Source organism: Pithys albifrons, chromosome 5, assembly GCF_047495875.1.
Source record: "Pithys albifrons albifrons isolate INPA30051 chromosome 5, PitAlb_v1, whole genome shotgun sequence".
Lineage (NCBI taxonomy): Eukaryota > Metazoa > Chordata > Aves > Passeriformes > Thamnophilidae > Pithys > Pithys albifrons.
The window spans coordinates 67,695,319-67,716,620 of NC_092462.1; the positions used below are offsets into that span (position 1 = coordinate 67,695,319).

Sequence of the window (21,302 nt, forward strand, 5' to 3'; positions counted from 1 at the left end):
GTGTGTGTGCAGAGGCATTCTAACCACAGCTGAGACCCAGTGGTACAAGGAAGATAATCCATGCTCAGTCTATGTGGAATGGCCCATATAGTATGAAAGTGTGGAATAAACCCTTGTTTTTTTGGCACTGCCTTTATCTGACCTATGGAAATGGTGGCCTCTCAGTTTTGGAGTGCTGCAGGAGGGGGGTGTGCCTTGGTTTGGGACTGGAGATTTTTGCAGGGGTATATTGTGGGGTTTTTTTAGAAACTGTTTTCATGCTCAGATACTGTTTCTAGGTCTAGTTTATCCTGCATAAACATAAAGGTTTGTCTTGCAGTGTTAATGTGATGTGTGTGGCTGGCTGTATTCCAATTTCCATATGCACAGCCACATGACATGAATCTGTTCTGCTTCCCTGTGCTGGGGCAGTGCCAGGCATAGTCTGAGGTCTGTCTTTGTGTCAGATGAACCTTATCAAATAGCTGGGAAGGGAATTCTATTCCAGGTCAGGTGCTCTAGTCAAATACATGGGACAAAGCTTTGGGGTAGGTTGAGATGCGTTCTTTCTCTTTCATGGGGCTCTTACTCTGTCATGTTTCACAGTGTTGCAGAATCACAGACTATTCTGGGTTGAAAGGGACCCACAAGAATCATCGAGTCCAACTCTTAAGTCAATGTCCCACAGAGGGGATTGAACCCATGACCTTGGCATTGTTACAACCAAGTTTTAATCAACTGAGCTAATCTCAGGCATGACTCACTGATACCTGTTCATGTGAAGTGTATATTCCATTTCACCTGCCTGCTGAGACTGGCCTGTGCAGAATGGGATCCCCCCATCTATTTGTAATAATCTCAGTGCCACTGGACACTTGGGATAGGCTTAGCTAGTACAAGCATGGGATTTTTAATGTTTACGATGTGGCTGTAGTGATAGCCTTCAAGTCTGATGATTGACCAAACACTGACCATTTTGAGATCCAGACAAACTCATGTCAGAGGCTGCTCTGTATTCCCATGGCCTTCAGACAGAGCCCCAAACACCTGACTCCACTCTTCTCCCTGCCCATGCAGGTGCGTGTGTACAGGCTCTCCTGAGGGCAGGAAAGAAAAAAATAAGAAGCAAAACCCAATTATTCCAAAGTAGATGAAGTGACTTTATTTTCAGAACCAGCAGTGTTTTAAGACCCTTGCATAGTACCATCCCTGGAATTGCTCAAGGCCAGGCTGGATGAGGGGCTGAGCAACCTGGTCTAGTAGAAGGTGTCCCTGCCCATGACAGGGGGCTTGAAACAAGATGATCTTTAGGTTTCAACCCAGAATGTTCTGTGATTCTGTGACCTTCTGACAAACTTGGGAAGATTCCTTTATTTGGCTCTCAGAACATGGTTCCTGAGTAGCATTTGGCATTAAAAATACTGATTCCTTTGCAGTACAAATTTAATGTGGAAACAGAAAATGGTTTCTTTGAGTGGTTGATGCAAACCCTCAGTAGCAGGTAAGCTTGGTTCTAGTGCCTGACCTGTCATTTGGTGTCACTGAAGTCTGTAGTCCTATTTCCTTTTTAATAAAAATTATTGACTGTTTCTTCATGTAGGAGAGTTGGAGACACAAGCTTTTATGACTGATCTGGTGCTAAAATTTTGTGATCATCTCCATTGATGCAGAGTGGTGGGCCAGGTGGGACTCTGTGCCTAAATGAAAGGTGACCACTTTCCCTCTTTCTCTTCCCTAAAAGCTGCAGGCACTGTCAGCAGAGGCTTGTCCTGTCTAAAGCACCAGCTGGATTTGACCTGCATCCTTAACACTGACTTACAACCAAGGCACACTGCTCCATTTTTGGAGCTTTTTTGTATTTCAGTGCCCTCTTTTTAACTGATTGGGCGTAATTAAGAGTTCAATACTCACTGCTGTTTTTAAGAAAAACTTTCTGCTTGTGTATTATCATGGCACACAAAAGAAACACATTTAAAAAAGTTTGAATTATTTAATTTAACATGACTGTTAATAACTTCTTGTTTCTTTTTTTTTAAGTTCGTTCCCTTTCGTGGGTTAAGTTATTCCATCTATGCAAGACCTATGATGGAGTTTTGTGATGGTTCAGTTTGAGAAGAGCAGCACCACATTTTTGGGTGAGAAGGTTTCCGTGTTAGCTGGGGTGTGGCGGAGTGTCCTCGCTCCCCGAGCTGTGGTGCCCTCGTGTGGTCGTTCACTCCCATACAGGTTCGGTGTCCAGAGCATAAAAACCTGTTCCCTCCAGGAACGCGGACGGCTTCCGCCTCCTTTTTTCTTTCTCACCTGTGTAGGGCTGCTGGCCCCATCTTGGGCACAAGGCTGTTGGACCTGTGTACCTAACGCCTTGAGCACCTGTCCTGTTTTATGGGAGTCAACTTATATCCCTTGAAATAACCTTACATCTAAATGGGGGTTCCAGATTCTCAGTTGCTTCCCAGTGTGACCCTTGAAGTAGGGCATCCCAGAAATGCTTCAGTGCTTTTTTTGTCTGTGGGGGAGGAAGTGATACCTGCTGGCTGGTACCTGTTCTGTTCACAGGCAGGTTTTAGTATGACTTGCAAGCTGCATTCCTTGAAGAAAAGCTATTTTCCAAGAAAAGCCCCTGTCAGAATCCAGCTTGCAGTTTGTCTATCTTGCTCATTCTCAGGCAGCAGCTGCAGCTCAGCCCCCAGGTTCCAGCTCAGCAGTAGGGTGTGGATCAGCAACCTGCTGCCAAAGGACCATGGTCTTGTCAAATAGCTGAATAGAGCACACAGAGGACCATCACTTTCCCTACAGTAATGGGAACAAGATAGTTTGGCAGTATCTAGCTTGGCTTGGAGTGTGACAGTCATTTGACACTAAAGCAAGTGTCTGCTAGGCCCTGGGTCCTGTTAAGCCCGGGACCTCAGCAGTGACAGTGGAGTGGTAAACAACCATGGGAAGAGTTTAAGACATAATGGGACCTGAGGGAGTCCAGAGGAGGACTGAGGGCTGGAGCATCCTCTGCTATGAGGACAGGCTGAGAGAGCTGGAGTTGTTCAGATGGGAGAAGAGAAGGCTCCAGGGAGACCATACAGCACCTTCCAGTACCTAAAGGGGCTACAGGAGACTCGGAAAGGGACACAAGGATATGTAGTGCCAGGGCAAGGGGGACTGACTTTAAACTGAAAGAGGGAAGGGTTATATTAGATGTCAGGGAAAAGAAGAAATTCTTTACTGTGAGGGTGGTTTGGCAATGAAGCAGTGTGTCCAGAGAAGCTGTGGATGCCCCATCCCTGGAAGTGCTCAAGGCCAGGTTGGATGGGACTTGGAGCAAACTGGTCTAGTGAAGGTGTCCCTGTCCATGGCAAGGGGGTTGGAATGAGGTGATCTTTAGGGCTGCCTTCCAAGCCAAACCACCCTATGATCTTTCTGCTCTCCTCTTCTGGTGGTTAACACCTTCCTGACCTTAGGGGTTCATCCAGTAACAGCATTTTCAGGCTGATGGATGTGTCTGTCTAATGTCAGCTCATGCATTCACCTCCTTTGCACTGTCCCTGCTGTAAGTGGGACCTCACCTGGAGTCTTCACCCCCACAGCACTGACTGTCATGAGCCAGTTAATAAAAACTGAGATGATGGCTTGACATCTCATACTTGACACTGCAAAGAGGGCTGGTACTTGAAAGACTCTTCCTGCCCAGTGTTTCTTATTAGATAGGTAACTCTCCTTGTAAACAGACAGGTCACTTGGATATCTGACATCCAGGTGACTTACAGAGATGCAGAGTCCTCTGGTGGCCCCCAGGTTTATAGTGCCTGAGTAGCTCAGAAATCCAAGTCAATGAAATTTCTAATGGCATTTCCTTTGCTTGCTCAGTTTGGATGCTGGTGTGGTTCTGGGCAGCCTTGGACAACAGCTGAGCTCCCCAGGCTGGGCAACACGTGGGAGTTGGTATGAACTGCCAGAGTGTTTGAGCAGCATGCCGTGTTCTTGGGAGAAACATCACTGCTTCTGCCTCTGCCCTGTAAGTTCTGAGAGTGGAGGGCACTGTGGTTTATTTGGGGACACAAGGGTCACCATCTATGGAGCAGCAACAGAACTGACAAGCAGAGGGCCCTGTGCCAGCTGAGGACATCACTTTTGATCATCCATGACACTGCTTTTTAGTCTCTGTGAACCAACTAGCAAAAGCATTTAATCTCAACAGCGACAGTCCAGGGCAGGTCAGAGGTTCACAAATTTAGCTGTTTGTACTTCTCTGCACGGAACTGGCATCAGACTTTTCATGTTGGAAGAATGTTTCCAAGTCACCCAATTGCAAAAACAATTGAGAGGAAAGCAGCCTGCCTCTCCTCTCAGCTGGGCTCTAGTAGCTCGTCCAGAAAGGGGGCTCTGAGGGCACAGAAAGGGGCTTAATATGCAATTTCCCTTTTGCTTCCATGTGTCAGGCTGAAACTTGCAAGTGAAAGAACTGCCATATCCCATTCTGAAGTGCTTTTCCATTGTGTACCTGTGTGTAGTGGCTGCTCAGGAAGTGTGTGACTTATTTTTCAGATTTGATATAGAAAGGTTTTCAACAAAGAAGAGGTGCACTTCAGGGTGTGGAGGGGACTGATGTGCTGCCAGCTCCCCAAACAGGATAAATCTCAGTACTTGCTGGCAGTGTTTTACCAGTGCACTGGGCTGCTGCATCCTGCAGTGGTGCTTCTGCAGCAGTTGGGCACCACCCCAGAGCCTCAGCCCACTGGAGGATGGATGTCCTCACACAGGACTGGGTGGAACAGATTGGTGTGTAACTTACACAGGATGAGATCAAACATCCTGGGCAGAGACTTGTAAAACCTCTAAAGCCAAGGTGAGCAACAACATGTTGAGAGCTCTCCCATGAGCAGAGAAGGGTCAGTCCTACACCCCTGCCTTGCCTGGAGCTATTTATCATCATCTCTGTGAGAGGCTGCCAGGGGTGAGTGCTGGGCTGTGTGCTTGAGTCTGATGTTTTGCTTGCTGGGAGTAACCAGTTCAGAAAGCCAGCTGGTCTCTGCCTGACCTGCACTCACCCAAACTGGTGATACCAGAGTGGAGGAGGCTGCCCTGTCTCCCTGCAGCTACCATGAGGCAGGTCAGCACCAACAGACTGTCACTGCTGGAGACAGGAGGACAAGAAAATGTCCCTGGTCCCAAACTGACCCTACCTGGGCCACTGTGAGGAAAGCTTGATGGTTTTTGTTAGAGCACACTAATTCTTGGCTCACTGTGTTGTGTTGAGGATCTTGAATCACAAAGGACGTGGGCAGCACATGACAGAGCCTGATCTGCTTAGAAAATGTGTGGCATGTGGAGTATCCACAATCCTGCACGAGTAGCCAGCTGTTCCCTGAATTTGGGGGAAGATGTGAGATGTGGCATTCAGCTGTGTGCTACAGGAAATCCTCTCACAGCAGAGAGGGGCAGAGTGAAAGGGGGGATCTTTCAAAGCATGTTTGCAAGGTGAGGAAAACATGGGGATATCTGTGTCCCAAGGTGGCACAGCAAGAAGTATGGCGACAGGATAACATGTGGAAAATGGGGTGGGGCCTCACTAACTTTAATACCCTCTCCTCAAAATCATCGTCATCAGGTTCCTTGAGTTTGATCCTTATCACCAAAACTTGGTGCATCAACTGGGGACAATAAGAGAGGAGTGCAACACTGATTGGGAAAGCCCTGTGTTCACCAGAGGCTGCGTTCTGGTTGTGGCATGGTTGGCCTTGGTTAAAATAGGAGCTGCTTTGAAATGGGGACTCTTCTGGGGTTGTTTTTCTTCTTGCAGGAAATCTCATGTTTCTAAAAAATGCAATCCTCTCACTTGACAGGGTCACAGGGTGCTGCTGGCCCACAGCCAGGCTCAGGGTTTCTCCACCGCTCTGCCTGTTCCTCTCTGTGAGCCCATCACTTCCTCCAGGACACTTCTCTTGCACCAGTTTCTGCACTCCAGGAGGGGCCCAGATCAGCTCTGCTCGGTACCCAGTTTGTGCTGTGCTTTGAGAGGACTGGTGTTGTCTTAGACCTGCTGCAGCCTCTGAGTATAAACCCCCCTTTGTTGGGGAGAGGTTGACTTATCTGAGCCGCATGATCAGAGTCAGGTGACAAAATTGGGCACAAGAGCAGAGGAGAATGAGCAGTTGGGTGAGGGCATTAGCTGCTGATCTTGCCTTTTGATGAACTGTGTTACTTCTCAGGGAAAAATGAGTGCCTGGCCCTCTCCTCTGCTTTGGAGCTTAACCACAGCGTGTTTAACAGGTAAGTCCTGCTAACATGGGGTTTCTCTTTGCAGGCTGAGCACGGGGGGGGGGGGTGGGTAGAGCCATAACGGGGCTGTGAAAGGACTGGCTTCACTGTCAGGGTGCTGCAGCTGGCAGGGCAAGGAGGGGGAAGTCAGGAAAGGAATTAAGCGTTGAAAGACAGGCAGTGTTGAAAGTGGGGTGAGTGTGGTAAATACCAAAACTTGCTTTTACAAGAAGGAAAATAAAAAAGGAAAAAGAGAGCTCTATTACTCTGCATATTGAGGACTTGCAGTGGCTCTTCATAGCTTTATCTTAAACCCTAAGGAACAGGATGCCTGCCTGTAGGTTGGGAAGGTCAGCTTTATAACTTTCCCTGACATCCTCAAGGCTGTTTGAGTAGAAGCATCACACAAAAAAATGACCCATCCTTCAAGTTTCCCTCGAGGTACTTTGGTTGATTCATAGTGCTCCTAAAAAAAAAAAAAAGGAAAAGAAAAAGCAAAATCACTGCTTTCCAGAACAGAGAATGTAAGAGCAGGAGAGGAAATGGTTTTTCTGATGAAGCTGAGGTTGTTAGAGTATTGGTTTTTCACACCTGTGACACTACAACTAGATGCTCAAAACTACTTTTTCACCCTGCTGGCTTTTTTTTTTCCCTCCAGAAGTTGTTTAAATTAACATAAAAAGTACTGCCTGCTGAAGGCTCTTGATGGCTACTGAAGTTTTGCAAGCAACTCTGCTGTTTTGGCAACATTTTGTGAAAATTTGTTTCCCATTTAAAAAAAAATTCACCCAGCCATGGGCAGTTTAAAGTGTTTAAACCCCCACAGAGTCTTTGGCTGGCAGAGCTGAACTGTTGGGGACCGGCTGCTCTGTGGGAGATCAGACTTTGATCCCAGTGGTCCTTCTGGGAGGTTTTTCCAGGAAAATTTGACTGCCCTTGACTTACTGCTGGTGTTTACTTTAAGATTGATTTAAAAAATCTTGGGACTGACTCAGTTCGTTGCTAGAGGCAAGGAAAGAGCAGCAAACTGGCTTCAGTCCTTAGGGCAGGGGAGTCAGATGAGGGGAATTGTGCATCTCCATCCTGGATGGAGGCATGGCCACTGGAGAAGTGTCCTCTGTGGGCACTGTGGAGCTGCTCTCCCTGCCTGAGATCAGTGCTGACACCTCCAGGTCATGTGGATTTGAGCCTGAGGCAAACCAATATGCCACAGAATGATTGCTGTTAGTTTTGGTGTCTCTGTTTTAGGGCTACAGCAAAAAACCTGTGGGCAGTTGCCCAATGGTTGGGTGCTCCTCTGCTTTACTCAATTGCTACACAAAGATGGGCTTTGGCACTGGGTGAAGAACAAAGCAGGCAGTATTCAACAGGAGAGAGCATTCCCATCAAACTCTCTCCATGTGATCATGACTTTGTAAGGAGTCTTTTATCTGTCGTGATCTTGCTGCGGAAATTTACCTGGAGTTTCCCTCAGCTTGGTTTGCATGTTGTTGATGTTCATACCATGGTGTGCTAAGCACTGGTACCTACAGTGCCTGGCTTTGCATGGCATGCACAAAACTGAGAGAGAAATCAAAGGCTGGGGGTGAAGAAGGGTTGGGGAAAAGCCTTCAGGGTCAGTGGGTCTGCAGCTGCCTGGCCCTTGTGCTGCCACCCCTCCTCTCACCCTGCCCAAGTCCTTCATCTACATCCTGTTGTCAGGTGACAGCTGCACTCTTGGAGCTCCTTGAAACCCTAAAACCAATTTCTTGAGATAGTGCTTTTGCTTGCCCTGCCAAGGGACACTCAATTGCTTGGGGGTTTAGCACATGTGTGCTGGTTGGAAAAGCATGTGCACACCATGATGTCAGTCCTGGTCACATACAGGTGCTGTGTGGCATTGGATGTTTTCAGAAGCTGCAGTTATCACTGAGTAAATCCTTGCTCCGAGTTCCTGACCCCAGATGATGAGGCAGTTGCTGCGGCAGGAGCTGCCTGTTTTTGGTTTTCCTTTACTTCCTTTGCTTAGTACCACACTGCTAAAGTAAAACCAACCTGCTGCTTTTCATGTGTAATTTCATGGGTCTCTCCTCTCTTCAGAAACTGGAAGATGTCCCCTGTGACAAGGGATAGTTTCCATCAGCAGATGATGTTTCAGTCCACCACATATCATGGCAAAACAACTTGAGCTGCAGTAATACCTCCTTTCTCTGCAGATTACAGCTATTCTCACTCTCATGGGGGATTTCAGAATTAGAGCAAGGCTTGGCCTGCAGGTTCTCTTCTGGCTACTGGATGTATCTCTAGAACAGCTTAAAAAAAATCCCAAACCCATGACTTTTCTTGGCTGATCCATTTAAGGGAGATGGGATAAAACAGCCAGCTACTTGACAAGCATCTTAAATGAGCTTGTCCTGAGATCTGAGTGTAAACTCTCTCAAGGAGCTAACCAAATGAAGTGTCTCAGGCAATTCTCATGCTCTTTTATCTGGGGGAGTGAGACCTCCTGGCCATTGGCATCTACCTAGTTGGGGCCTCATGAACCCATTAATTTAGTTCCTTCATGGGTCTCTTGTGTGCCAGGGATGCTCAGATGCTGCCTCAGATCCTTGCTCTGTACTGGATCACACCAGGTGGGAGCTTCTGGGCATCAAACAAGGACACGTGGTTTAAGTAGTTGATAAAGACCTAATGGGAAGCCACCATCAAAGGGAGAACAATAATTTGGCCACTAATGTTTTTTCTTCTCTTAAGGTATTGCTTTAGGCCAGACAACCAGCACTGAGGTCCCCATTGCATCAACACCAGTGCCTGCCAGTGCAACCAGCACTGAGGTCCCCATTGCATCAACACCAGCGCCTGCCAGTGCAACCAGCACTGAGGTCCCCATTGCATCAACACCAGTGCCTGCCAGTGCAACCAGCACTGAAGTCCCCATTGCATCAACACCAGCGCCTGCCAGTGCAACCAGCACTGAGGTCCCCATTGCATCAACACCAGTGCCTGCCAGTGCAACCAGCACTGAGGTCTCCACTGCATCAACACCAGTGCCTGCCAGCGCAACCAGCACTGAGGTCTCCACTGCATCAAGCCCAGCACTTCCCAGCGCAACCAGCACTGAGGTCTCCACTGCATCAAGCCCAGCACTTCCCAGCGCAACCAGCACTGAGGTCTCCACTGCATCAAGCCCAGCACTTCCCAGTGCAACCACTACTGCAGTCTCTGTTCCCCCAGCTGCCACTGTGACACTCCCAGCTGGGTTGACATCAACCACTGCAAATCTTGTCACATCCACAGCAGCTCCATCTGCTGACCCAAGCACACAAACCCCTACTCAGACTCTGCCCACCACCACAGATGTGACCATCCTCATATCTGGAAGCACAGCTGCCTCTCAAGCATCTGCAGGACCGGTGGCTGCATCCGCCACTGCCCCAGTGTCCCCTCCAGGAGTGGTCACATCTCCTGAGGTCCCATCGGAGGCTCCGTTCTTCACCACCCCTGTTCCCTCCAACTGCAGCAGAGTGAATGTGACAGCCTGTGCCCGCTGCCCCCCAGGGACATTTGCCAATCAAGGTAAGAGTCCCCACTTTCCCTGGTTCCTGTGTGGGATGGAAAGGTGACTTGTCAGAGGAGGTGATGCCAGCATGTTGTTCTTATGTTGGCATCTTGGACAGGCAGCAGGAGAGGGAGTTAATTCATTGTACCTTTCTGATGTTGAAGACTTGACTTTCTCTGGCCTTGTGCTGTTGGTCTTCCTGAGCGCATGATAAAGCAGCAGAATTATGGCATAAGTTGTAACATGAGTGAAGCTTGATTTATTAGCAGAAGAACATTGTTTTGAGGTGCAGTGCCAAATACAAGGTCAGCTTCCTGCTGTCCTGAGTGTTTCAAAGAGAATCTCTGCTATAGAAACAGCCTTTTCCCTTGGGCTGGAGAAAATATTTGATCAACTTCTGTTGTGGTTAGGTGTTCATAGTATTACCTGTCCCAGAAATTAAGTTGTAACATGGTTGGGTTTGGTTTTCAAACACCACTCTACAAAAAAAAAAATCTAAAAAACCTCGAATCAAAACTCAATCAATTTTCTAAAATAAAGCCATGTACTTTTTGCTTATATCTACTTCCAAAAGGGGAGTAAGCAGCTGCAATGATTTAGGCTGAATCTACAGAGGACAGGACTTAATTCCCACCTCCCTTGGCTGCAGAATATTCATTCACAGTGTCTCTCTTGCCTGAACTTGGTTGTGCAGCGCCCAGGACTGGCTCCTGCAAGCAGGGGGAATGTAGGTCCAAGGTGTGCAGCTACAGTAAATCCCACCTGATTACACTGTGTGACTTGGATTTTTGTGGAGCAGAGAGAGAGAGAGGTTGCCTGGTGGGAATGCCATGGTACCTGTGCTCAGAGAAAAGATGTTACTGCTTAAGGCAGGTCCTCTGCTCCAGGGTTTCATTCATCAGTTCTGCTTCCTGCAAGCTTAAATTATGAGTAGTTTGAAGGAGTGTACTGGTTTGGAATTTTCTGGGGTTTTTTGTGTGTTGGAGGAAAACAAGGAAAACCTTCTGGCCCCTCAAATTAAAGGTGGAAAAAGCAATCATCTTAACTATGAGGAGAAATCCACATTAATAGACTTGACACCTTAGATCATCTTATGGCTGTTCTTCATCTTGCTAATGATGCACAGCAGCATAACTGTGCCAGTTTCTCTCCTCTGAGAGTGCCTTGCCAGAGCGGCTTCACCCCAACCTTCCACATTTTTGGCAGTGACCTGTCCTGATGAGCACAGGGGTTACAGTGAAGTCTCACAGTCCTGATCCTGACTTTGTGTTCCAATTCAGGCACCTTGAGCTGCTCATGCTGTGCAGGGGGCTCATGCACAGACCCCAGTACCTGCAGCTCCTGCTCACCAGGCCACTACCAGCCCCAAAGTGGGCAACCAACCTGCCTGCCCTGCCCACAGGGGTCTTATGCCAGGTAAGTGACTGAGCCCCTGGGCACGGTGAGGGGTGGTGAATGCTGTTCCTCAAAATACTTCCCAGCTGGCTAAACCTTCTCCTTTGGACTACAGGCAGAGTGCTGCAAGGATTGTTTCTCATAAGGTAAATTCTCCTCATCAGGAAACCCTGGTGTGGATATCCTTGTGCTGAGGACTGTCCAGTGGTTGTGCCATCTCTCTGCAAGCTGCCCTTTCTTACCCCCTTGGTCTTTCTATATACTAGGAGGGAACTTATTTGTTTTGTGATGGGAGAACACCTGGGAGTGAGGTCTGGGTTCATCTCATCTTTACTCTAGGTTATCTCTGGCCAATGGACTTCATCTCTGTGCTTTGCCCAATTATTTTCTCAGTCCCTGTTTTCTTGCCCCAAGAGATCTCATTACATTTAAGTTTCTGGTGTCTGAAACAATATATGCAGGTGATAGAGTGTGGAGACAAGACATCCCAGACAGAAGCCCTGCTTTGTAATCTCACCAGGCTGCCTCATCCAGGGATGCTGTACAAGTTCTCTGGCTGCAGGGACATGCGGATATGCTGCTCTCTCCACGCTCTATCAAGTTTTCCCTGTTGTATCCAATTCTGCAACCAGTGGGCTCTGTGCCTTGGGTGGTTGTAAGGACAGAAGGGGTGGTGAGAGCTTCCCAGGGCTGCGTCCATCTCAGAGCAGCTCCATTCAGATCAGTCCTCAGGAGAGAGAACAAAATCTGCAGAGAAGAGTGACCCAACTGTGCAGTTTGCTCACAGCAGCATCCTCCTCCACACTCCCCACTTGTAGTTTGCACTGTGAGGACCTGCCTTAACAGTTTACCCCAAATTGCTTTAAGAACCAACCAGGAGCAGTCCCCATGGCACCACACAGCTCCTGCTGCTGGGATGTGGGAGAGGGCAACAGGGAGCCAGGGACCAGAGGCCATTGGCCAATGGTGCTGGGTTTGTGTGTGCCAGAGCAGAGAGCAGAATGGGGGGGATATGGGGCCAAGGGGCTTTGGGAATGCAGTGTGTGCTTGGCCATCTCCATGGCAGCTGTCTGGGCCTTGGGGCTTCGGCTTCAATGGCATCATTCAGCATTTTTGTGATATTTGGAGAATCCAACATCCCTGGAGCTTTGAGCGGCTGTGGCTGGCACAGGCCCTGTGTTGGTTAGTTTTAAGCAAAGCATTTGCTATGTTTCCAACTGATTTTTGTTGTTGTTGTTGTTTTCTGCAAATCTCAGTCAGCTCAGGGGTTTCTGAAGGAATTAAAGAGCATGTCCTTGTTTTCCTCCAAAGCATCCCAGAGTATGTTAAATTCTTAAGCCCACATGCTTGTGGGGGATTTGGCTCTGTCAGTAATGAATGTAATAGCTTCCTCTTTCCCTCATTTCCTCCACCTCCTAGAGGTCTAACATATTGCATCCCCTTTCCCACAGTCCCTGTTATTTAAGGTCAGGGCTCTCACAATGGAGCAGCTCCTTTTGAAATCACTGATGGATGCTGAACAGAAAATACCTTTACAATTCAATATTCAAGTGTGGCTTTAAGAGTCTTCTGACTATAAACCAAAAGGTTTAAGCCTGGCCACAATTTCTTTTTCAAGACCTTCAATTCTGAATGGCCCACAGGCACAGGGCATCTCTAATGTTAATAATACAGAAAACTTATTTTTTTTCAGTGGATCTTTAACATTCAAGTGGGTTCAAAATGATGATTTTTCTGCCTAAACTCTTCATAATGACTCTATTTCTAGACTTGTCAGTGTTGTGCTCTGCTCTCCAAGCAGACAGAGACTTGGGTGACCTAAACTAACATTCCCCTCTGCTCCCTTCTCTCCCAGCTTCCCAAGGAGCACCGTGTGCCTTCCCTGCCCCCCTGGCCATTTTGCTGACGAGTCTGGGGCTGCAGCCTGCAGAGCATGTGAGCCAGGTAGGCTTTGCTCGGTGTTCAACCTAAATGCATTCTCATCAGGCTACATGATGCTTTTTCCCAGGGCCAGACGCAATTACCAGGTAACTTAAAAGCACCGAAGGGTAAACAGGGTATTTTGCTCAGGCTAGACAGGGTGTTTTGCTCAGGCTAAAAATAGCACAGCAGATCTCTCCCCATTCTGTTATTGACACTTTTATTAAAATGAAAAGAACAGATCTCGGAGTCACGCTTGTGTCTACAACAACCTAGTGCTTACAGTGCAATGAAAGCCAGGAAAGGAGGTTTATGGAATATCACTTATAGCACAAGGGGGAGGTACATGTCAGGAAAATAAACTATTACTCCATTTTCAAAGGCAAAAATGAGTCTAAACCATCTTTGTTTTCATTAGCCAATCTTGTGCAGTCTGAATATTAAGTGTCATACTCTCCTTATTCCCCAGATACTAAAACTGAGGTTTCAATGTGCTGCTTTGCTGATGCCATACGAGCCTGCTCCAATGTGTTTGCAGGCAGGGTAACAGCATGTGCAGAACAGCATTTACTTATGCAAAACCTAATTAACACTTGCAGTGCAGCAGCTATTCTGCCCCAGAATGGAGTGCTGCTCGAACATGCACAACTGTTGTTTTGAAAATCCACCCACTGAACTTTTGGGCTGGTACCTAAACCTTGGCTGTCACTTGCTAATTTTGGAAGGAACAAAGTCTGACTCCCTTTACTCAGCAGATTTGAATACTGAGTTAGGCCACAAGGGAGTCTGTGGGGATGGCCCTTAAAGCTTGCAATTATAAATATAAAAAAGATCCTTTTTTCATGCAGGGAGGGGGAGGTGGGCTTGTTTTGATCCTGCTCTGCTGCAGCCTCTGCTTCTTGGTGCAAACCTGGGGGGATTTGAGGCAAATCTTGCCCACACTGCTTCCAGTTCCTCTCTGAAGGAATTCTCTGAGAGAATTTTGTTCCATATGGACCCCTGGCAGTGATAATTTTGTGCATTATCAGGCTCCTTCCCAAAACCACATGAATTCCCAAGTGCTGTTCTCCTGGCTTTCCTGTTGATGTGGGACTCACAATTTGGGTCCTGCCAGCCCCTGCCCACACCATGGGCACTTTGGGGCACTTCACTGTTTGTTGTGTTTTGGAATGGGTCTGTATGTATAGTCCTGCCCATCATGGTCCTCAGTGTGCAGGGAAGGATGAGGGGTGAGGAGCCAGTTTCTGCACCAGCAGAACTGTCTTGAGTCCTTCCCTTTGGGGTGAATGGGATGCACCCCAGACTTCCTGGGATGTGGGAACTCCTGCAAGGGCTGGGGTGACCAGAGGGATTTCCCCTGGCCAGAGTCTTGCTCCAGTTGAATAACCCAGGAGCTGACACTGGGATTTACCCATTCCAGCTTCATTCTCGTTCAGGCAGTGGTGCTGGTAAGGTGACAAGATGTCTTTGTCTCCCTGGTAGGGTTTTAGATGTGAGAATGACACCAGAGGAATCTGCCTGAGCCCCCCATGAATCCCCCAACATGGAAGAGGGCAGTAGGGAATGTTCGCTGCGCTTTCAGAGTTTTTGACAAAGAGAAAATGAAATATCCTGAATTAGCCCATGAAATACCACCTGAAGTGTGTTGTGGGGATTTGTTTGGTTGCTTGTAAAATGGAGATGAGCAAATATGTAACAATATCTGGCAGGGATGTGGAGGTAAGATCCTGAAGCCTTACTCTGCTCTTTTTCAGGGTATTTTAGCTCCAAGCAAAACTCAGCTTTTTGTCTTCCTTGCCTGCCAGGATCATTTTGCAAGTAAGAAGCCTCTTGGGACACTGGCTCTTGGGCAGACTGGGAGAGGGGTGCTTCTTTTGACCACTGAGCTGCAATGATCAGTGTAGTGGCCAAAGACAAGTCGTCTGCCATTTCAGCTGCAGGGACGTTGGGGTCACCCCTGGTGAGAGAGGGATGCTGCAATGAGGGAAGGATCCTGCCTGGATGTGGAGCTGCCCTGGGATGAGGTGGCAGAGCATCAGCTCACAACCTGCCTTCCCTGTTCCCACTTTCCATCATCACTGCATTGTGTGGGCATCACACACCCTGGGATGGGATGGGAACAGGGACAGAGCTGAGAGTTGCTCTGGGCTTTGCAGGTCAAAGCTGAGCTGATGGCGTTGTTTTTCATCCTGAGTCAGGATGTGCAGAAGGCAATAGAAAAGTTATCCTGGCTGAGCTGGCACCTCGGGTGGAAGAGAAAGCCTGGGGAAGGTGCTGGTGGGCACCTCCTGATGGGCCCTGACCTACCATGTAGGGTATGCCTGCATGGGGTTGGGGTGTGAACATCCAAAGCAGGTGAACTGGCAACAGACACTTACCTTCCCTCTGACCTTCCTTGAGCTTATTTGTCCTAGGTTATGCAGCAGATTTCTGCCGAACCCTGATTAAATTGCCATGAGACTTAACCCAGGGCTTAACCAGCTGTATTGCAGGTCTAGCCAAGTTCTACACAGCTCCACCCAAGTTTGCCAAGGCATAGTGACTTCTGGGATAGTGAGTTCCTCCAAGTGTTATGCAAATAAGCAACAAGAGAGTACAAAACGCCACCATGTGCCCAGCCCTAGTTAGACCTGTGTCCAAGGCCAGGCTGTGTGGAACTTTGAGTGAGCTGGTCTAGTGACAGGTGTCCCTATCCCTGGCAGCGGGTTGGAACTGGATGATCTTTAGGGTCCCTTCCAACCCAAACCATTCTAGAAATCTGTGTGAGAAACTGCACTGGAGACAGACACTGTGAATGCTCATAAAGTGGAAAAAGCTTAGTTGCTGACAGACCTTGGAGTCTCCAGTCTGTACATACATAAGAGATGGGTTTTGGAGGACTGGGCTGGTCTTGGAAGTGCTTGTCCTACATCGTGTCCTGCCATTTCTCCCCTCCCAGCACCACCAGCTGCACGGCCTGTCTGCCTTGCCATGGGGGGCAAGAGGCTCCACGGGAGGCATCGGAGGAGTGTTCGCCCTGCCAGCCAGGTACCTGCAGTGAGCGGGGGGGCTGTGCCGTCCCAGGTACGTGCAGTGAGCGGGGGGGCTGTGCCGTCCCAGGTACGTGCAGTGAGCGGGGGGGCTGTGCCGTCCCAGGTACGTGCAGTGAGCGGGGGGGCTGTGCCGTCCCAGGTACGTGCAGTGAGGGAGGGGCTGTGCCGTCCCAGGTACGTGCAGTGAGGGAGGGGCTGTGCCGTCCCAGGTAACTCTGCAGGGAGGCTGGGGCTGTGCCGTCCCAGGTAACTCTGCAGGGAGGCTGGGGCTGTGCCGTCCCAGGTAACTCTGCAGGGAGGCTGGGGCTGTGCCGTCCCAGGTAACTCTGCAGGGAGGCTGGGGCTGTGCCGTCCCAGGTAACTCTGCAGGGAGGCTGGGGCTGTGCCGTCCCAGGTAACTCTGCAGGGAGGCTGGGGCTGTGCCGTCCCAGGTAACTCTGCAGGGAGGCTGGGGCTGTGCCATCCCATCTGGGAACACGTGCCTTCAGTGCCAGTGGGAGTGGCTTATTCCCAAGACTCATCTCACTGGACCTACAGGCTGTGTCTCCCTGCCAGCAGGAATGCTCTGGCTGGCACCTGCAGAGCAAAGCAGTGCCCTTGCAGTGAGGGATGGTGCTGGGACGTTTGACTTGCTGGTGGAGGTTGTGCCTGTGCCAGACCTTCCTGCCAAGATGGGCTGGTCCGTGGCATGCCAGGTTGCCCAAAGCCAGGCTTAATAGATAGTTCTGACTAAAAAGCACCTTCATCAGCAGTGGTGGCTTTGCTGATGAAAGCACAGAGTGGGGGATGCTCTGCACTGGTAGCAGCCTGGGGCAAAGGGGGCAGTTGCAGAGGGGATGTGAGGACATGGCCCTGCTCCTTCCAGTGCTGTCTGAAGAACACCAAGCCACAGCAGGTGAGCCAGAGGGAGGGCAGAGCACTCTGGCCACCCCAGTGGCCCCAACCACCCTCCAATTTGGACACAGCACCGGGGAGTTCTTGTAACCATGTTGCATTTTAAATGTGCAAAAACACATTTACAACTCTGAAACTTGGAAATTCTGTGATCCACCATTCCCACAAAGCTTAGGAAACTCAGCTGTGCTTTGAACTCTGCTCAGCATGTTTCAAACAGCTGGAAAAGGTGCTTGAATCCAGAAATGGAGAGGATGAAACACTGCTGACCTCCAGCTCCAACCTCCCCTCTGCTTTAAAGCCAGAGCTCACTACTGTATTTTTCCTGTCGCCTACTCCTACTCACACATACTCTGTTTGCCAAGGTCTGACCCCAGATATCCTTTAGTCCCTTCTCCCTGTTTGTTCTGTTCTGCCCCTTTGCCACTGAGCCAGGACCAAAGTCCAGGCTTAGCTTTTGTTATGGACTTAAGTCTTTAATGCTCTTTCTCTTTGTGGCTTTGAAAACTAAACTATCTATATTCAATTGCAAAGGTCCTGGTGTCTAATCCCACATCTTAATTTTGTGCTTATTTGCTTTTTAGGTACATTCAAAGGTCTCAGTGACAGCAGATGCAAGGTATGCAGGACAGGAGAGTACCAATTACAGCGGGGCAAGGAGAGCTGTGACCTGTGCCCAGAGAATCACTACTGTCCTGTGAGTCCCCATCAGCTGGTGGAACAGCCTGGATTAACAACAGAGTTGTCCCATGACAAACTAAATGCATTTCAATTACTACTTTTTCCCCCCCCTATGTGTTTCTTTGTTTTTTTTTAAATAGACAGAGCCCTGATGGAGGGAGATGGTTAAAATTATGATACAGGGAGTGTGGCTTTGTGCCCCTGGAGCTGCCCACTCTCACTGGGCCATCAAGGGATGGCGTGTCCATTAATGAGGGGTTTTGATGTGTGGGCTTGCTGTGTAATGACACCTACTCTTCCTCTACTCTGACTAACACCACAGAGGCAGACAAGCTGAATTTAATGATGGCAGATTCATATCTTGGTTATTTTTCTTCTAGGTTTTTGTTCGTTTGGTTTGGTTTTTTTTTTGTTTTATTTGGTTTTGGGTGTTTTGTTTTGTGCTTTTTTGTTTGTTGTTTTGTTTGTTTGGGTGTGTTTTGCTTTGTGCTTTTTTGTTTGTTTTTAATTTTGGTTTGGGGTTGGGTTTTTTTTCCCCAATCCTAAACTGTCACCTCCCTTGGACTAGTTACCTTCTACAGTTTGCTGGTGCTGAGTTACTTCTTCTCTTGGGCAGAGCCCAGATGTGAACCCGGTCATGTGCCCTCCTGATGCCTTCTGCCCCCCGGGCAGCACAGAACCAACCTACTGCATGGAGCTCTTCCTGTACAAGGCAGGGAACTCCTGCCAGCTGACCCCGGTGATGGTTGTTCTCCTGGCCACCTTCTCAGCAGGTCAGTGTCTGTCTTTACTGTCCTGTAGTAAAACTTGATCCCCCCTGGAGCTGGGTGCCTTCATGTTAAACCAAGTACCACTGGATGGTGTATTTTATGTTCCTGGATTTCTAATTAAGGTCTTTCTGGCTGCTTTCAAGGCCAGTGATAATCCTTTCCCTGTTGACATGCAGTAAAGAGCTGTACTTCCTCTGAAGGAAGGCTGGCACAGAGCTGAGTGCTTGTTGTTTGTCCCTGGAAAGTAGGTGTGTGTATGAAACCCAAACTAGGAATTTCTTGACGGCCCAAAAGTAGGAAAAAGGACAATTCCCTTTTGGTATGAGGCTTTGCTTCCAGAAAACCTTCCTTCCTTAACTCTTGCCACAGCATCCAGCAGGACTGGGAGCTGCCAGCTTGTGCAGCGTTGGTTGTATCAATGCCATAGTGCACCTTGTAACCAACAGAATGGGACAGCCAGCACCTGCTGGGTATGGGGAGCATCCCTCATTCCGGATGCCACCTGCTGTAATCCGCTCACCAGGGCAAGCCAGTGTATGGAGGAGCTTTTCTACTGGGAAGCTGCACCATGAACAGTCATTTCAAAACAATGAATTTGCATCTGTAGTCTTGGCAAAGGGAAAAATAGAGTTCTGTTGGTTTTAGTCGAAGTTGGGGGGAGGTTTAGTCAGGGAGTTATGATGAAAATGAGCAACTATTGCCGCTATGGGTTGCAAAAAGGCCAGATAAGGAAGCTGGGAAGAGAGATTTGTCTCCTGTGCCCAGGCGGATGAAGAGCAATTCCCAAGTGCCACTTACGCTACCAGAGATGAAAATCTTGTCTCAAGAGAGGGGTGTCATAGAGATGACTAAACCATCAGAGGATTAGGAATATCTAATAACCCTCATATCCATGGGTTTCTGTGTTTCAAGTGTGTGTTATGTACCTCCTGAAGATCCATCCTCCACTCAGCTCATTGTTGTTAAAGGCGGGGAGAGATAAAATAGATGTGCTATTCCCCACAGTGGAAAAGACAGAGAGCAAAGCTGCTTCTCCAAACAGTGCAAGTTCTCATCAAACTCCTCTCTTGGCAGCTAAGGAGAGGACTCCAGGGATGCATGGAAGAGAGAGGGACAGCAGGGTCTGGAGGAGCTCTAGCAGCACTGGCTGATTGCTTGTCTCCAAAGGGCTGAAATTCCTGGTTGGAAGCAGATCAGGTTTGCTCTTACAAGCTGTGGCTCAGAGCCACGTGAAAGCTCGTCCACTGACCCCTATCCCTCATGCCAGGCTCTAGTCCAAAAATCTGCCAAAGCAGATGCCATCTGAAGCGAATATTAATTAGAGAAAGTAGATTAAAATGAAGTATATGAAAGCCTGTCCACAGAGGGACAATGGCCCATTAACCAGCATTTCTGATAAACAAGTCTGAGGGTCAGAGAACAGCATTCCTCAGTGCAGTCCTGCCTTTTCCAGAGCTTCCTACAAAGACAGGGAAAGGAAAGAGCCCACGCAGGAACCCACGAGGATTTCATGGCTGGTCTCACAGATCAAGTGTTTACCAGGAGACTGTCTGCTCACACAACCGAAATCTGGGCATATTTGTCTGGCCATATTGCATCACAGTGACAGATCTCTGCTCTTCTGTTCAGATCAATTTTCCCTGATGATGCTTCTGCCAGAAACAAGAGAACAGAATGTCGCAGTACTTGAGATTTGCCAATTATTTCCGTGTCTATGCTCAATCTAAAAGTAATTTTTCCTGACAGCCCTGATCTCAGTCTAGACTCAAAGTTAATCTAGGTTAGTTACTACTTGTGCTTCAGTATGAGTGCTGCACAGAGCAAACTAATTCTCAACAAGAGCCTTTGGTGGGATCTGCAGGGGGGATAGGATGCCAAGTGGAAAAGAATAGTTCCACAGAGCAGAGAGTAAATGGGAGTAGAAAAAAAAAGTACTTGAATTATTAAAACCTGCCATTATTCCCTGCAGCTTCCAGAGTAAAGTTGAAAGCCTGAAGTTGAGTGTTTATTGTTAGCCATACCTTTTTTTTTGTGGTTTCTTTAGTTTTGATTGGTCTGGGGTTTGGTTTTTTGTTGGTGTTTTTTTTTGGTTTTTTGGTGTTTTGTGGTTTTTCTTTTTCTGGGGGTGGGGGGGAATGTGTGTGTGAGGTAGTGTTTTAAAAACATCACCTGGAACTTTACCTTCTCACCTGAGAATAACTACCCTTCCTTTCTTTCCAGGTGGAATTCTTGTTGTCCTTCTAGTAATTCTGAGAAGGCGGAAAGACTATGGAAAGAAATCACTAAAGTCGCTGTTGCTGCCCCAAGGCTCAGGACAACACACGACTTACGGTGGAATGGAGCACACAGAACCAGTCTATGCTGGCTGGTAGCACAGGACACACCAATAACAGGCACCTGCTTCTCTTTTCCCTGAGGCAAAACAGATGGGGGTGTGTGTATTGGTAAGGTGTTTAACCACAAGCAACCTATTTCTGTAAAGCCAAAATAAGTGCTGAGGAATAAAACTCAGTTTTTGATTTGTGGCTGCTTGTGTGAACCAACCCAGCTGCCTGCTCTGCTACACTGGGCTGGTGGAAAGTGTTCCCCTTCAATTCCTGGCTTCATTTCCTCTTTCCTCAGGGAAAAAATCCTAAACAGATAGCAATTATGTCTCTCTCTCTCCATTTCAACAGTCAGCTCAACAGAGCAAGGATTGACTGCTCCAGTTATTGAAATTCCTGATACAACACTCACTTCCATTTGAGCATGAACTAACATGAATGTTCTTCCTTTTACTAATATGCCATTTTTTCCCCCCAATCTCAAAACTTTACTATTACTTTAAGCATGGGTATGTCAAGG

The 21,302-nt window shown here is 48.2% G+C and overlaps 1 protein-coding gene across 1 annotated transcript; it reads left to right on the top strand.

Moving 5' to 3' along the window:
• The first annotated feature begins 2,045 nt into the window (after positions 1-2,045).
• LOC139671943 (uncharacterized) lies at positions 2,046-20,983 on the top strand. Its single transcript, XM_071555241.1, has 12 exons — positions 2,046-2,114; positions 3,838-3,985; positions 5,814-5,960; positions 6,180-6,240; positions 8,962-9,783; positions 11,047-11,182; positions 13,017-13,105; positions 14,836-14,899; positions 16,020-16,144; positions 17,592-17,704; positions 18,305-18,461; positions 20,679-20,983. Exons 2-12 carry the CDS (start codon positions 3,941-3,943, stop codon positions 20,828-20,830), a joined length of 1,911 nt encoding a protein of 636 aa, XP_071411342.1. The 5' UTR covers positions 2,046-2,114; positions 3,838-3,940; the 3' UTR covers positions 20,831-20,983.
• Positions 20,984-21,302: the final 319 nt, after the last annotated feature.

What these genes read in the sequence shown, in the direction of transcription:
- LOC139671943 (XM_071555241.1), top strand. Translation starts at nt 3,941, where the DNA reads ATGCCGTGTTCTTGGGAGAAACATCACTGCTTCTGCCTCTGCCCT. An exon ending in AGGGACATTTGCCAATCAAG is followed by an intron (nt 9,784 to 11,046) that starts GTAAGAGTCCCC and finishes GTTCCAATTCAG; the next exon opens with GCACCTTGAGCTGCTCATGC. An exon ending in CTGCAGAGCATGTGAGCCAG is followed by an intron (nt 13,106 to 14,835) that starts GTAGGCTTTGCT and finishes GCTCTTTTTCAG; the next exon opens with GGTATTTTAGCTCCAAGCAA.